A 15,097-nucleotide genomic window follows, 5' to 3' on the forward strand; every position below is an offset into this window, starting at 1 on the left:
TCTGATCTGGCGGACTCACTAAACACAAAGGCTTTGTTTGATAATTATGTGTGTTGGAGCTGGCTATCAGTAAATAAATAATCAGTAAATTAAAATAAAATAAAACAATTGTGCCATCTGGTTTGCTTAATATACTGTATGTGAAATGATTTATACTTTTACTTTTGATACTTAAGTATATTTTAGCAAATTATATTTACTTTTGATACTTAAGTATATTTAAAACCAAATACTTTTAGACTTTTACTCAAGTAGTATGTTACTGGGTGACTTTCACTTTTACTTGAGTCATTTTCTATTAAGGTATCTTTACTTTTACTCAAGTATGACAATTGGGTACTTTTTCCATCGCTGCATTTATGCAACAGCTTCAATGTGGGCACAATCAGAATGCGGATAAAATCTGGACAAAGGACGCATTTTAGCCCAGGTGTAAACGAGGCTTTTGGCAGTGCAGGGCACAGATGACCATGTCCGGAGTTGGAGCGCACTCCCATTGGCTAAGCGAGCGCTACGTGTACGTTACAGCAGCGACAGGTACGTCACATGTTACAGTTATCTTTCATCATCGGAGAGGAACCACAGACGCTTCTTCCACTCAACCAAAACGTTCATTCTGAGGATATTATCGATGTTTCACGGTGATAACGATTATTCTACATACACGGGAATCTTACTTTCATTTTAAAGGTAAATTAAGTTTCAATTTGTTGTCCATTCCCTTTTTTCTTTATGGAAATGTATGGAAGTTGTATCAATTTAAGATGTTCACAGTTTTTTCAACATTTCAAATCAAAAGACCCCTTCTTACTGATAAACATGATATACAGTCCGGTCCATAATTATTGGCACCCTTGATAAAGATTAGCAAAAAAATACTGTATAAAATAAATAATACAAATACTGAGCTATATTGTAAGCTCACGAAAGGGGGGAAATTATATTATTTTATACTAATACAATTGCTCAGAGAAATATATTTTTTGTAACAAGTAATATATATATATATATATATATATATATATATATATATATATAATATAAAATATGAAAGGGGTCAAAAGTATTGGCACCCCTGTTTTCAATACATTTCAATATCTAACCTAGCGAGGATAACGGCACTGAGCCCTTTTCTAAAATGTTTTATGAGATTGGAGAACACATTGGGAGGGATCTTAGTCCACTCCATACAGAATCTTTCCAGGTCCTTGATATCTGTCGTCTGCGCTTATGGACTGCCCTTTTCAATTGAAACCACAGGTTTTCAAAGGGGTTAAAGTCCGGAGACTGAGATGGCCATTGCAAAATGCTGATTTTGTGGCCAATTAACCATTTCTTTGTGGATTTTGATGTGTGCTTGGGGTTATTGTCTTGCTGGAAGATCCACTTGCGGCCATGTTTCAGCCTCCTGGCAGAGGCAACCAATGTCCTGGTACTTGTTAAAGTTCATGATGCCGTTGACCTTAACAAGGGCCCCAGGACCAGTGAAAGCAAAATAGCCCCATAACTTCAAAGATCCACCACCATATTTAACAGTAGGGATGAGGTTTCTTCTTCATAATTATGTATTGCTCTTTTGAAGGCCAAGCCCACCACTGGTGTGTGTGGCCAAAGAGCTCTATTTTCATGGATTGCTAAACGGCGTTGGCACTTGGATTGGAAGCGGTGCTATGGTCAGATGACATGAAGATAGAGCTCTGTGGTGGGTTTTGAGTCGAAAGAAGGATGCAGACGCATGCAGACACAGTCAAATCAAATTCTATTGGTCACATGTGCCGAATACAACAGGTGTAGACCTTACCGTGAAGTTCTTACTTACCAGCCCTTAGCCAACAATGCAGTTTTAAGAAAATAAGAGTTAAGAAAATATTTACTAAATAAACTAAAGTAAAAAATAAAAATAAAAAATAACACAATAAAATAACAATAATGAGGCTATATACAGGGGGTACCGGTACCGAGTCAATGTGCGGGGGTACAGGTTAGTCGAGGTAATTGAGGTAATACGTACATGTAGGTAGAGGTAAAGTGACTATGCATAGATAATAAACAGCGAGTAGCAGCAGCGGCGGGGTCAATGTAAATAGTCAGGGTAGCCATTTGATTAATTGTTCAGCAGTCTAATGGCTTAGGGGTAGAAGCTGTTAAGGAGCCTTTTGGACCTTGGCGCTCCGATACCGCTTGCCGTGCAGTAGCAGAGAGAACAGTCTATGACTTGGGTGGCTGGAGTCTTTTTAGGGCCTTCCTCTGACACCGCCTGGTATAGAGGTCCTGGATGGCAGGAAGCTTTGCCCCAGTGATGTACTGGGCCGTACGCACTACCCTCTGTAACGGCTTGTGGTTGGATGCCGAGCAGTTGCCATACCAGCCGGTGATGCAACCAGTCAGGATACTCTCGATGGTGCAGCTGTAGAACTTTTAGAGGATCTGGGGACCCATGCCAAATATTTTCAGTCTCCTGAGGGGGAATAGGCATTGTCGTGCCCTCTTCACGACTGTCTTGGTGTGTTTGGACCGTGATAGCTTGTTGGTGATGTGGACTCCAAGGAACTTGAAGCTCTCAACCCGCTCCACTACAGCCCCGTCAATGTGAATGGGGCCGTGCTCGGCCCTCCTCGATCAGCTCCTTTGTCTTGATCATGTTGAGGGAGAGGTTGTTGTCCTGGCACCACACTGACAGGTCTCTGACCTCCTCCCTATAGGCTGTCTCATCATTGTCGGTGATCAGGCCTACCACCGTTGTGTTGTGGCAAACTTAATGATGGTGTTGGAGTCGTGCTGGCAATGCAGTCATGGGTGAACAGGGAGTACAGGAGGGGACTAAGCACGCACCCCTGAGGGGCCCCCTGTTGAGGATCAGCGTGGCAGATGTGTTGTTGCCTACCCTTACCACCTGGGGGCGGCCTGTCAGGAAGTCCAGGATCCAGCTGCAGAGAGAGGTGTTTATTCCCAGGGTCCTTAGGTTAGTGATGAGCTTTGAAGGCACTATGGTGTTGAACTATTGTGGGGCGGCAGGTAGCTTAGTGGTTAAGAGCGTAGTGCCAGAAACCGAAAGGTCGCTGGTTCTAATCCCCGAGCCGACTAGGTGAAAAATCTGTCGATGTGCCCTTGAGCAAGGCACTTAAGCTCATGTAAGTCACTCTGGATAAGAGCATCTGCTAAATGACTACCAAAAAAAGAATATGCTGAGCTGTAGTCAATGAACAGCATTCTCACATACAGTGGGGAGAACAAGTATTTGATACACTGCAGGTTTTCCTACTTACAAAACATGTAGAGGTCTGTAATTTTTATCATAGGTACACTTCAACTGTGAGAGACGGAATCTAAAACAAAAATCCAGAAAATCACATTGTATAATTTTTAAGTAATTAATTTGCATTTTATTGCATGACATAAGTATTTGATACATCAGAAAAGCAGAACTTAATATTTGGTACAGAAACCTTTGTTTGCAATTACAGAGATCATACGTTTCCTGTAGGTCTTGACCAGGTTTGCACACACTGCAGCAGGGATTTTGGCCCACTCCTCCATACAGACCTTCTCCAGATCCTTCAGGTTTCGGGGCTGTCGCTGGGCAATATGGACATTCACCTCCCTCCAAAGATGTTCTATTGGGTTCAGGTCTGGAGTTCTTACGGAGCCACTCCTTAGTTGCCCTGGCTGTGCGTTTCGGGTCGTTGTCATGCTGGAAGACCCAGCCACGACCCATCTTCAATGTTCTTACTGAGGGAAGGAGGTTGTTGGCCAAGATCTCGCGATACATGGCCCCATCCATCCTCCCCTCAATACAGTGCAGTCGTCCTGTCCCCTTTGCAGAAAAGCATCCCCAAAGAATGATGTTTCCACCTCCATGCTTCACGGTTGGGATGGTGTTCTTGGGGTTGTACTCATCCTTCTTCTTCCTCCAAACACGGCGAGTGGAGTTTAGACCAAAAAGCTATATTTTTGTCTCATCAGACCACATGACCTTCTCCCATTCCTCCTCTGGATCATCCAGATGGTCGTTGGCAAACTTCAGACGGGCCTGGACATCCGCTGGCTTGAGCAGGGGGACCTTGCGTGCGCTGCAGGATTTTAATCCATGACGGCGTAGTGTGTTACTAATGCTTTTCTTTGAGACTGTGGTCCCAGCTTTCTTCAGGTCATTGACCCCACGAGGTGAGATCTTGCATGGAGCCCCAGACTGAGGGTGATTGACCATCATCTTGAACTTCTTCCATTTTCTAATAGTTGCGCCAACAGCTGTTGCCTTCTCACCAAGCTGCCTGCCTATTGTCCTGTAGCCATCCCAGCCTTGTGCAGGTCTACAATTTTATCCCTGATGTCCTTACACAGCTCTCTGGTCTTGGCCATTGTGGAGAGGTTGGAGTCTGTTTGATTGAGTGTGTGGACAGGTGTCTTTTATACAGGTAACGAGTTCAAACAGGTGCAGTTAATACAGGTAATGAGTGGAGAACAGGAGGGCTTCTTAAAGAAAAACGAACAGGTCTGTGAGAGCCGGAATTCTTACTGGTTGGTAGGTGATCAAATACTTATGTCATGCAATAAAATGCAAATTAATTACTTAAAAATCATACAATGTGATTTTCTGGATTTTTGTTTTAGATTCCATCTCTCACAGTTGAAGTGTACCTATGATAAAAATGACAGACCTCTACATGCTTTGTAAGTAGGAAAACCTGCAAAATCGGCAGTGTATCAAATACTTGTTCTCCCCACTGTAGGTGTTCCTTTTGTCCAGGTGTGAAAGGTCAGTGTGGAGTACAATAGAGATTGCGTCATCTGTGGATCTGTTTGGGCGGTTTACGAATTGGAGTGGGTCTAGGGTTTCCTGGATGATGGTATTGATGTGAGCCATGACCAGCCTTTTAAAGCACTTCATGGCTACAGACGTGAGTGCTACGGGTCGGTAGTCATTTAGGCAGGTTACCTTAGTGTTCTTGGGCACAGGGACTATGGTGGTCTGCTTGAAACATGTTGGTATTGCAGTCTCAGTCAGTGAGTTTGAAAATGTCAGTGAAGACACTTGCCAGTTAGTCCGCGCATGCTCTGAGTACACGTCCTGGTAATCAGCCTTGTGAATGTTAACCTGTTTAAAGGTCTTACTCACATCGGCTACGGAGAGCGTGATCACATAGTCGTCTGGAACAGCTGGTGCTCTCATGCATGCTTCAGAAGGCATTTAGCTCGTCTGGTAGGCTCGCGTCACTGGGCAGCTCGCAGCTGGGTTTCCCTTTGTAATCCGTAATAGTTTGCAAGCCCTGCCACATCCGACGAGCGTCGGAGTCGGTGTAGTAGGATTCAATCATAGTCCTGTATTGACGCTTTGCCTGTTTGATGGTTCGTCTGAGGGAATAGCAGGATAAAAAACAACAACAACAAAAAACATATTTATTGAATATTAAAACATACAATCTACTTGCAGTGAAGCCGCTCAACATTTACATTACATTCAGTCATCTAACAGACTCCCATCCAGAGCGACCCACAAGGGCACATGGACAGATCTCCCACCAAGTCAAAACGGGGACCCGAACCAGCGACCTATCGGCCACCGGCCCAAGCGCCCAACTGCCAGGCCACCAACCATCCAATATCCTCCCACAGTTCCCCAAGAGCTGCCCATCAACCATCCGAGAACCCCCCCCAAAAAAACTACCTCTCCCTCCATTCCCCCCCCCCCCCCCCCAAGCCACCGTCCCCCAATGCAACAACAACAACAATCAACAAAATGAACAAAAGAGAAAAAAGAGAAGACAGTAAACAACAAAAACAAAAGACATCGAGGACAACAAAATCATAACAGCAAAGACAACAGAATACGTTTGAGTGCATGTGTGGCACTATTTACATGTGTGTATGTGTATGTGTGTGTCCGTGTGTGTGCACTTGTGTGCGTTTGAATGCTAGTCTGTGTATATGCATGTGTACACGCGTACAAACACCTGCGCGGCATCAGCCTCAGGCAAACAATCACAGCCCCTCAGTGTCATTCGAACATTTCTTATAAGCGTCCCGATTAGTGTCCCGCTCCTTGAAAGCGGCAGCTCTGTTCTTTAGCTCAGTGTGGATGTTGCCTGTGATCCATGGCTTCTGGTTGGGATACTGTATGTACGTACGGTCACTGTGGGGACGAAGTCATCGATGCACTTATTGTTGAATCCCGGAACATATTCTAGTCTGTGCAAGCAAAACAGTCCTGTAGCTTAGCATCCGCGTCATCTGACCATTTCCGTATTGAGCGAGTCACGGGTACTTCCTGCTTTAGTTTTTGCTTGTAAGCAGGAATAAGGAGGATAGGATTATGGTCAGATTTGCCAAATGGAGGGCAAGGGAGAGCTTTGTAAGGGTCTCTGTGTGTGGAGTAAAGGTGGTCTAGAGTTTTTTTCCTTTTGGTTGCACATTAAACATGCTGGTAGAAATGAGGTAAATCCGATTTAAGTTTGCCTGCATTAAAGTCCCCGGGCCACTAGGAGCGCCACTTCTGGATGAGCATTTTCTTGTTTGTTTGTGGCCTTATACAGCTCGTTGAGTGCGGTCTTAGTGCCAGCATCGGTTTGTGGTGGTAAATAGACAGCTACGAAAAATAAAAATGAAAACTCTCTTGATAGATAGTGTTCACCCATGACTGCGTGGCCAAGCACGCCTCAAACTCAATCATCAAGTTTGCAGATTACACAATAGTAGTAGACTTGATTACCAACAATGACGAGACCGCCTGCAGGGAGGAGGTGAGGGCTCTGGGAGTGTAGTGCCAGGAAAATAACCTCTCACTCAACGTCAACAAAACAAAGGAGATGATCGTGGACTTCAGGAAACAGCAGAGGGTGCACCCACCTATCCACATCGACGGGACCGCAGTGGAGAAGGTGGAAAGCTTCAAGTTCCTTGGCGTACACATCACCGACAAACTGATATGGTCCACCCACACAGACAGTGTGGTGAAGAAGGCACAACAGAGCCTCTTCAACCTCAGGAGGCTGAAGAAATTCGGCTTAGCACCTAAAACCCTCACAACCTTTTACAGATGCACAATTGAGAGCATCCTGTCGGGCTGTATCACCACCTGGTACGGCAACTGCACCGCCCACAACCGCAGGGCTCTCCAGAGGGTGGTGCCGTCTGCCGAACGCATTACCGGGGGCAAACCACCCGCCCTCCAAGACACATACAGCACCCGATGTCACAGGAAGGCCAAAAATATCATCAAGGACATCAACCACCCGAGCCACTGCCTGTTCACCCCGCTATCATCCAGAAGGCGAGGTCAGTACAGGTGCATCAAAGCTGGGACCGAGAGAATGAAAAACAGCTTCTATCTCAAGGCCATCAGACTGTTAAATAGCCATCACTAGCACATTAGAGGCTGCTGCTGCCTATTGAAATCACTGGCCACTTTAAGAAATGGAACACTAGACACTTTAATAATGTTTACATATCTTGCACTACTCATCTCATATGTATATACTGCATTCTATTCTATAATATTCTACTGTATCTTAGTCCATGCCGCTCTGTCATTGCTTGTTCATATACTGTATGTATATATTCTTAAATCCCATTCCTTACTAGTTTTGTGTGTAGTGGGTATATGTTGTGAATTGTTAGATATTACTTGTTAGATATTACTGCACTGTCGGAGCTAGAAGCACAAGCATTTCGCTACACCCACTATAACATCTGCTAAACACGTGTATGTGACAAATAAAATGTGATTTGATTTGGTCTACAGCTTATCATGAGGTACTCTACATCGGGCGAGCAAAACCTAGAGACTTCATATCAAAGGATATCAAGGATCTGGAAAGATTCTGTATGGAGGAATCGTCTAATATCCCACCTAATGTGTTCTCCAATCTCATAAAACATTTTAGAAAAAGGCTCAGTGCCGTTATCCTCGCAAGGTGAGGTATTGAAAGGTATTGAAAACAGGGGTGGCAATAATTTTGACCTCTATATTTTGTAGATTTTTTTTAAACTTAAAAATCTTTCTCTGAGTAATTGTATTAGTATAAAATAATATAATATCCAACTTTTTTTGAGCATACAATATAACTCAGTCTTTATTTTATACTGTATTTTTAGCTCATCTTTATCATGGGTGCCAATAATTATGGACCTGACTGTGTGTCATGTTTATCAGTAAGATGGGGTCTTTTGATTTGAAATGTTGATGACAACAATTATTGTTTCATTTTCAGATGGATATAGGCTCCTATGTGGGGGGTTAGTTGTAACTCAGTACCTAAAACCTTATATGGTATTTAGACAAATTCACATAATTATATAACGTTTCACTTCTTTACATCAAGTTTAGCACAACAACTTAGATAATACCTTAGAAAAATCATTTGGTCAATTTTGGTCAATTTTGGGTTTTTGGTCAATATGACATGCCTAAAAGATCAAATGTAAATATATTTGTTGTCAATTTAGTGTATTATCATCGAAATATCTGTTTCAAATGTGTTTTTAGTTTTTCAATTACCCTTCATTTTTACCATTGAAGACAGTGTTACATTTACCTGCAGCCATTTACATGGAACCCTGCCTACTGGGTCAGTTGTGATGTTTCACTCCCTCCACTTTCGGTTAAAAAAATGTAACGACTGGTATGGCCTAGAAATGGACTTACAGTGTGTAATGGTAGCTGCCATATGTATGTTGTTTGTATAAAAATATTATCAATCTAACCCTAATAATATTTTCATAATAAGAAAAAGCCTAAAAGTGTTACTTTGTTACCCAACTCCCCTATCATCACCCCTAATAATCCTGAAGTATTTAAGAAACATGTTGAATGAAATAATCCTGAATGTATACTTTCTGTAAATACAACAATGTGTAGTTGGTTTTATGATGTGAAAAAACTGTTAGAATAACTTGCTGTATAGCAGAACAGCCCCTTGCAGTGAATTCACCTGTTACCATGGTACATGCATGGTGTCTGATGAAGCATAACAGTAGAGGCCAACAGCCTCCACACAGACACACGTTACACATCATAGATAGCCTATATCTCAGACAGCTTTACTGTTAATCTCACACAGCAATCTGCAATTTAAAGGAGCAATCTGCAGTTGCGACATCTGCGATTGCTACATGGAACTGTTGTACCCCATCAGAACCCAGAATATACCCTTGTTTTACTCAATTGTTTGTAAACTATTTAATTGTAAACAAACACTGTATAGCCTCAAGGCATGGTTAAAACTATAACTGTGATATCATGGATGGTCTGTCCTTGCATTCATAGCTCTGTTTATGAATTTGAAAGTGGTAACATTTCTTCAGCCCCATCCCTCAGCGGTTTACCAAATCAGTGGTGGGGTGAGCGCTTTGTTTTTGTTTGAACTGCAGATTGCCCTTTTTAGTTATGAGATGGAGTACACAGAGCAAAATCTCTCTCCCCAAAATCATGCTGTTCTTTTCTGGCCCCTGTCTGTAATAAGAGAGTAACCTTGAGTTGGGTATTATCTTGGGCCCTGGGTAGCCTGCAGTAGGATAAGAGAGGTGGACACACTGGCTGATTAGATAGACACTGTGTTTCTATCATTTGTCTTCACATCAAAAGAAAATACATCTTCATTTAAAACAGCGAATAAAAACAATTCTTAAAAAGGCCATATTTCTGTCTTAATGTAATGCATTCCTCATCATTAATCATCATAAACAGCAGGTTTAGTTCCATTAGTTAATTACAATGTAATAACAGTGTAATCAGCGTTTTATAACTTCATTGGGTTTGTCAATTCCTAGTGGTTTTTATGAGTAATAAGGACTCAAACTCAAGTACCCCCTGTATATTGCCTCATTATTGTTATTTTTATTTATTAATTTTTTTACTTTAGTTTATTTAGTAAATATTTTCTTAAAACTGCATTGTTGGTTAAGGGCTTGTGAATAAGCATTTCACTGTAATATAATATAAATAATTGGTCATTTAGCAGACGCTCTTATCCAGAGCGACTTACAGGAGCAATTAGGGTTAAGTGCCTTGCTCAAGGGCACATCGACAGATTTTTCACCTAGTGGGCTCTGGGATTAGAACCAGCGACCTTTCGGTTACTGGCACAACGCTCTTAACCACTAAGCTACCTGCCGCCCACTGTAAGGTCTACACCTGTTGTATTCGGCGCATGTGATAAATCAAATTTGATTTGATGATTTGAATTGAGAGTGGAAGGGGAAAATGGTGATCAAAAAGCTGCATATTCCAACTTGTGAGTTGAAACTAATCTGTAACACTGTAGCCCTCAGGGCAAAGGCCCTGCCCATTGTTTGCTTATCTTTTCCTTGACAAGTCCTTTCTATAACCAGTTGTTGTGTCTGTTGTCTTTCAAGGCTGTTGTGAGGAAGAGGGGTAACTGAATCAGGCTGAAGGATGAAGTCTAAAGGGAAGGCCGCTAAGTCATCCAGAAAACCCTGGACCGAGGCAGACCTGGACCCTGAACCAGAGACCAGTGAACCAGGCACCAGCGAACAGGAGGGTTCTGAGGCCTCGGTCTGTATTGGAGGCTCCTGGAGAGGCGTCTTGAGGGGCGGGGACTGCGAGCGAGGTGGAGGCGCCACCCACGGCCCCCACAGACGCCGACGGTTTCACAACAGCAACAGAGAACGCAACCTCCGGCGGCTGGAGAGCAACGAGCGGGAGCGCCAGCGCATGCACAAACTTAACAAGGCCTTCCAGGCTCTCAGAGAGGCCATCCCGCATGTCAAAATGGACAAGAAGCTCTCCAAGATCGAGACGCTGACGTTGGCCGAGAACTACATCAAGTCCCTGACCTCCATCATCCTGGGGATGTCCAGCGCCCACCTGCCCCCCGGGGAGACACCGACAGAGGCTAGTGCCGCCAGACTGCTCCAGTGTTACCAGCGGCACCTGGAGGAGGACGGGGATGAGAGCCTGTCTCAGTTCCTCACCCAGATCCACAGCTTCAGCGAGCAGAGCTAACAGCTAGCTTCAGTTCCTCACCCAGATCCACAGCATCAGCCAGGAAAGCTAACAGCTAGCAGGTGCTAACTGCACAGCCAAATAGTTGAAGCATCCAGGCTTGACTTGGGGAGTGAATCTCAACTGAAACCCGTCTCCCATATTGTACACTGCTACTGTTTATGATCACGGCCAAAAGTAGTGCACTGTATGGGGAAAGGGGGTCATCTGAGATGCAGCCTTATACTCCGACAAGCTAGTGTGCTATAGTGACATACCTGACATCACCATGCACTAAATGGAGCACACAAGAACTTGCCTCAGTAACTCTAACAGACAGACAGGCAGACAGACAGTGTCCTTCTACCTGACTGGCTGGCTGAAGCAAAGAGCACCAGCAGCCTGTGGACTATGCCAGACTAGACATAGGCCTAGCCAGAACTGTGACAGACAGAATCCCCAAAGGACCATGCTATAACTTCTAGAACAGTGGAACTTAAAGTTCATCTCATGTGGGATTCTGATTCTGATTGGTGGTGAGAACCAAGTGTGAACAGACTTCTGACCGGCCCAAGTCAAAGAACATACCAGCGCCATTTTATTTAATCTGTTTTTTTTCATAGTTTTTTTTATTTTCTGTCATTTTTCTAGCTGGCGATTAACTGTAGTTACCTGATTGGTCAGAAATGTAAAATAACTGATTGTCAAAGTATAGTTCTGTCACGTTGTATAATGATTAGAAGACAGGCGAAGGAATACGTATTAGGGGTTTTATTTACTCCACCCAACACAAACACGTAATATACTGTATATCAAAGGGATGTAACCCAAACAAAGAGCGAGGTGTAACCTCTACACAATACACGGGACGAGACCCGTAAACAACAAGAGCACTATACACGGTACTCACGAGACCAGCGGACATGGGACAATAATCGACAAGGACAACGGGGAACAGAGGGCACATATATAGACATACTAATCAGGGGGAATGGGAACCAGGTGTGCGTAATGAGACAAGACAGTCTGGGGTTGGTGGTAACGATCTAGTTCAGTGACACCTAGAAGGCCGGTGACGTAGACCTCTGGAGCTGGTGAATGGAATGAGCAGCAGTACCGGTACCGGGGGGATCCGTGACAAGTTTAATTCTCCAGCATACACTGTAGCCCACAGGGCCCAAGCTGTGTAGATAGGACAGGCCACCCCTGCTGTAGTTAGGACAGGCCACCCCTGCTGTAGATAGGACAGGCCACCCCTGCTGTAGATAAATAAATGTTTTCAACCTTTTAGGACCCATGTTTGTTTTCCTAGCTGAGCACTGCCTCTGGACACAACAGTCACATACAGGACAAGGACATGCTTACCTATACTGGTCCCACATACTTTAGTCAAATACTGTCCTGTTTTAGGAAGGGAAAGAAAACACACCGTAATTTAAATGAAGTGTAAATTATTAGAAACATATTTGTAAGTATATATTTTTTGGGGGGTGGGGGGTTTACACAGTTATTAAATTGCAGAGTGGAAGAAAGGTAGGTGGGACAAACAGTTTGAAGGGGGAAATTGAACTCGTGCCTCTGGTGGGGAGAGGAGTGTATATGCTTTTAAGCTGGCAGCGTTACCGCTAGACCACAGGCTCTGCACAGATCCAAAACGTACAGTATGTGTTGACCTCAGTTGTTTTATCTCTATGACCCTATGGTATCTTGTGTTTTTATAGTTCTGGAAAATCACCTTCTGTAGCTCAGTTGGTAGGGCATGGTGCGTCCAATGCTAGGATAGTGGGTTTGATTCCCGGGACCACCCATACGTAAAACATATGCAAGCATGACTGTAAGTCACTTGGAATAAAAGCGTCTGCTAAATGGCATATTATATTAGAACAGTGGTGTGTGTGTAACAGGTGATTTTGATATGGAAGACATATTTATGTTGCTCTTACAATGTGTGTTTGAACGATACTTCTGTAATATCTTTGTAAACCTGAGAGTTCTCCTGAGACTCCAAAAAAGTGTGAATTGAAAAATGTAAAACAAGAATCTTCCTTATCAATAATCACATTTATTGAGAGGACATTGACCATGCACACTATTAGGAAGGAATAAATATATACACCGATAACAGCCTGGTTGGGGTTAGGACAGTACCTGCTTATAGTATTCTAGTTTACACTATAATCAATAAAAGCAATGGAATCCTCAAATGAAAAGTCCTCCACTAGACTTATTACAATTATAGCTTGGGATCTGAAGGGGGTACACTAGCATGAAAAGCATGTGTCCCTCCTGTACTGTAGTAACAGCAGTATGTAGTCAGTGACATTATCAAACAATGCCCTTTTTGTATTAGGAAATGCCATAGGAAGATAAAGTGACAGTATTCACAGACATCCAGTTTTCTGTACAATTAATGATTTGTAGTTGCAGTATATCAGTCACTATTGGATCTTCATCTTTCAGTTCCAGCAGGAAGATGAATGAATGCCCAAACGGGATAGTTTCAGCCTTTGTGGTTTATAGATAATAGTTAATACGACTTAATATGACTGATATTTTACGTTTTTTATATATCAACGTACAATTACCCAACCTTGAAATATCACAATTAAAACATTTATACTATACTCGCATACAGATTTATAACAAAAATATATATTTGTTATTTCCACCTACACCTGTGTTGCCTGCCAGTCAGTACTGCTACAATCATAGGAGGTCAAAAATATGCAGGTAATAGTGTTAACTCTTATTTTCCTGAGAAATAAACAAATTAACTTTTAAGCCTTTCAAAGACACATCACTTTCCAAGCAATTCACACTTTGTTCCAGTGTAGAACTACACATTGCACATTTTTCATGAAAATAAGAATATATTCTTTCTTTTCAAGAGTAACATGAAAATGTTATCGGAAAAAAAAACTGTCCCCTAGGAACATGGACATAGAAACTATTAATCAAAGATACAAACCATTCAGGGGAAAGGCATATAACTGTAAAAGCGTAATGTGCTATCAAACATTAATAAACAAAATTATTCTCGGTAAATAAACCCTTATTGTTTTTGATGTGGCTCCAGCAGGTACAAAGCAGGTACAAAGTAGGAAGTATAGTAACTTCTTGGAACAGAATCAGTCAAAAATACTGATACTGTCTTACCGATCACCCAACTTCACAGAATCATACATCACCCACCATCACAGAATCATACATCACCCACCTTCACAGAATCATACATCACCCACCTTCACAGAATCATACATCACCCAACTTCACAGAATCATACATCGCCACCTTCACAGAATCATACATCGCCCACCTTCACAGAATCATACATCACCCCAATCACATTGAATACCCCAGAAAACACTTCTTACATTCTTTTTAAAAGGTTAAACCCATCACCACCATAACATAAACAAAACATCTATTCACATACAGTACTGTACACACATACACACATACACACCTACACACATACACTCCTACACACCTACACACACAGAAAAAAAAACTTAAACCAAACAAAAACAATAAATAAAACAAAAAGTTATCTTAAGACCACAGATTTAAATAACAATGATGCAATGTTCAAAGACTGAGTGACACTGTTTAAAAATGACTAGTGCGCTATGTGGGAAATGTTGAACATGACCTGCTAGTTGTGAAGAGAGAAGGTGATTGGCTGAGTCAAGCTGAGGGCACAGAGCTAGGGTTCAAAGGTCATTGAACACATCCAGGTGATTGGACAGAAGAAGAGTTTGACTTCAGACACTTAGAGGTTGAGGCTGGAGCTGGGAGCTACAGTACAGTGTGGATGGTGGAGTAGTTGCATTGTGGCGTTTTTTTGTAGAGAGAGTTGGGCTGAAGACAGAACAGAGATACAGTGTCCACTGGCAAATACTGTATGTGTGTGAGTGTGTGTATGTGTGTGTGTGTGTGTATGTGTGTGTGTGTTTGTTTGTGTGTGTGTGCGTGTTTGTTTGTGTGTGTGTTTGTGTGTGTGTGTATGTTTGTGTGTGTGTGTGTTTGTGTGTGTGTGTGTGTGTATGTGTGTGTGAATGTGAATGTGTGTGTGTGTTTGTGTGTATGTGTATGTGTATGTGTGTGTGTGTTTGTGTGTGTGTGTGTATGTTTGTGTGTGTGTGTGTTTATGTGTGT

At 42.6% G+C, this 15,097-nt stretch overlaps 1 protein-coding gene across 1 annotated transcript; it reads left to right on the plus strand.

Moving 5' to 3' along the window:
- The first annotated feature begins 581 nt into the window (after window positions 1-581).
- LOC311129025 (class A basic helix-loop-helix protein 15-like) lies at window positions 582-15,078 on the plus strand. The gene is made up of 2 exons (XM_084161274.1): window positions 582-690; window positions 10,351-15,078. Exon 2 carries the CDS (start codon window positions 10,391-10,393, stop codon window positions 10,958-10,960), a length of 570 nt encoding a protein of 189 aa, XP_084017400.1. The 5' UTR covers window positions 582-690; window positions 10,351-10,390; the 3' UTR covers window positions 10,961-15,078.
- The last annotated feature ends 19 nt before the right edge of the window (window positions 15,079-15,097 follow it).

Source organism: Coregonus lavaretus (assembly GCF_964263955.1).
Source record: "Coregonus lavaretus genome assembly, chromosome: 1".
Classification (NCBI taxonomy): domain Eukaryota; kingdom Metazoa; phylum Chordata; class Actinopteri; order Salmoniformes; family Salmonidae; genus Coregonus; species Coregonus lavaretus.

What these genes read in the sequence shown, in the direction of transcription:
- LOC311129025 (XM_084161274.1), top strand. Translation starts at nt 10,391, where the DNA reads ATGAAGTCTAAAGGGAAGGCCGCTAAGTCATCCAGAAAACCCTGGACC.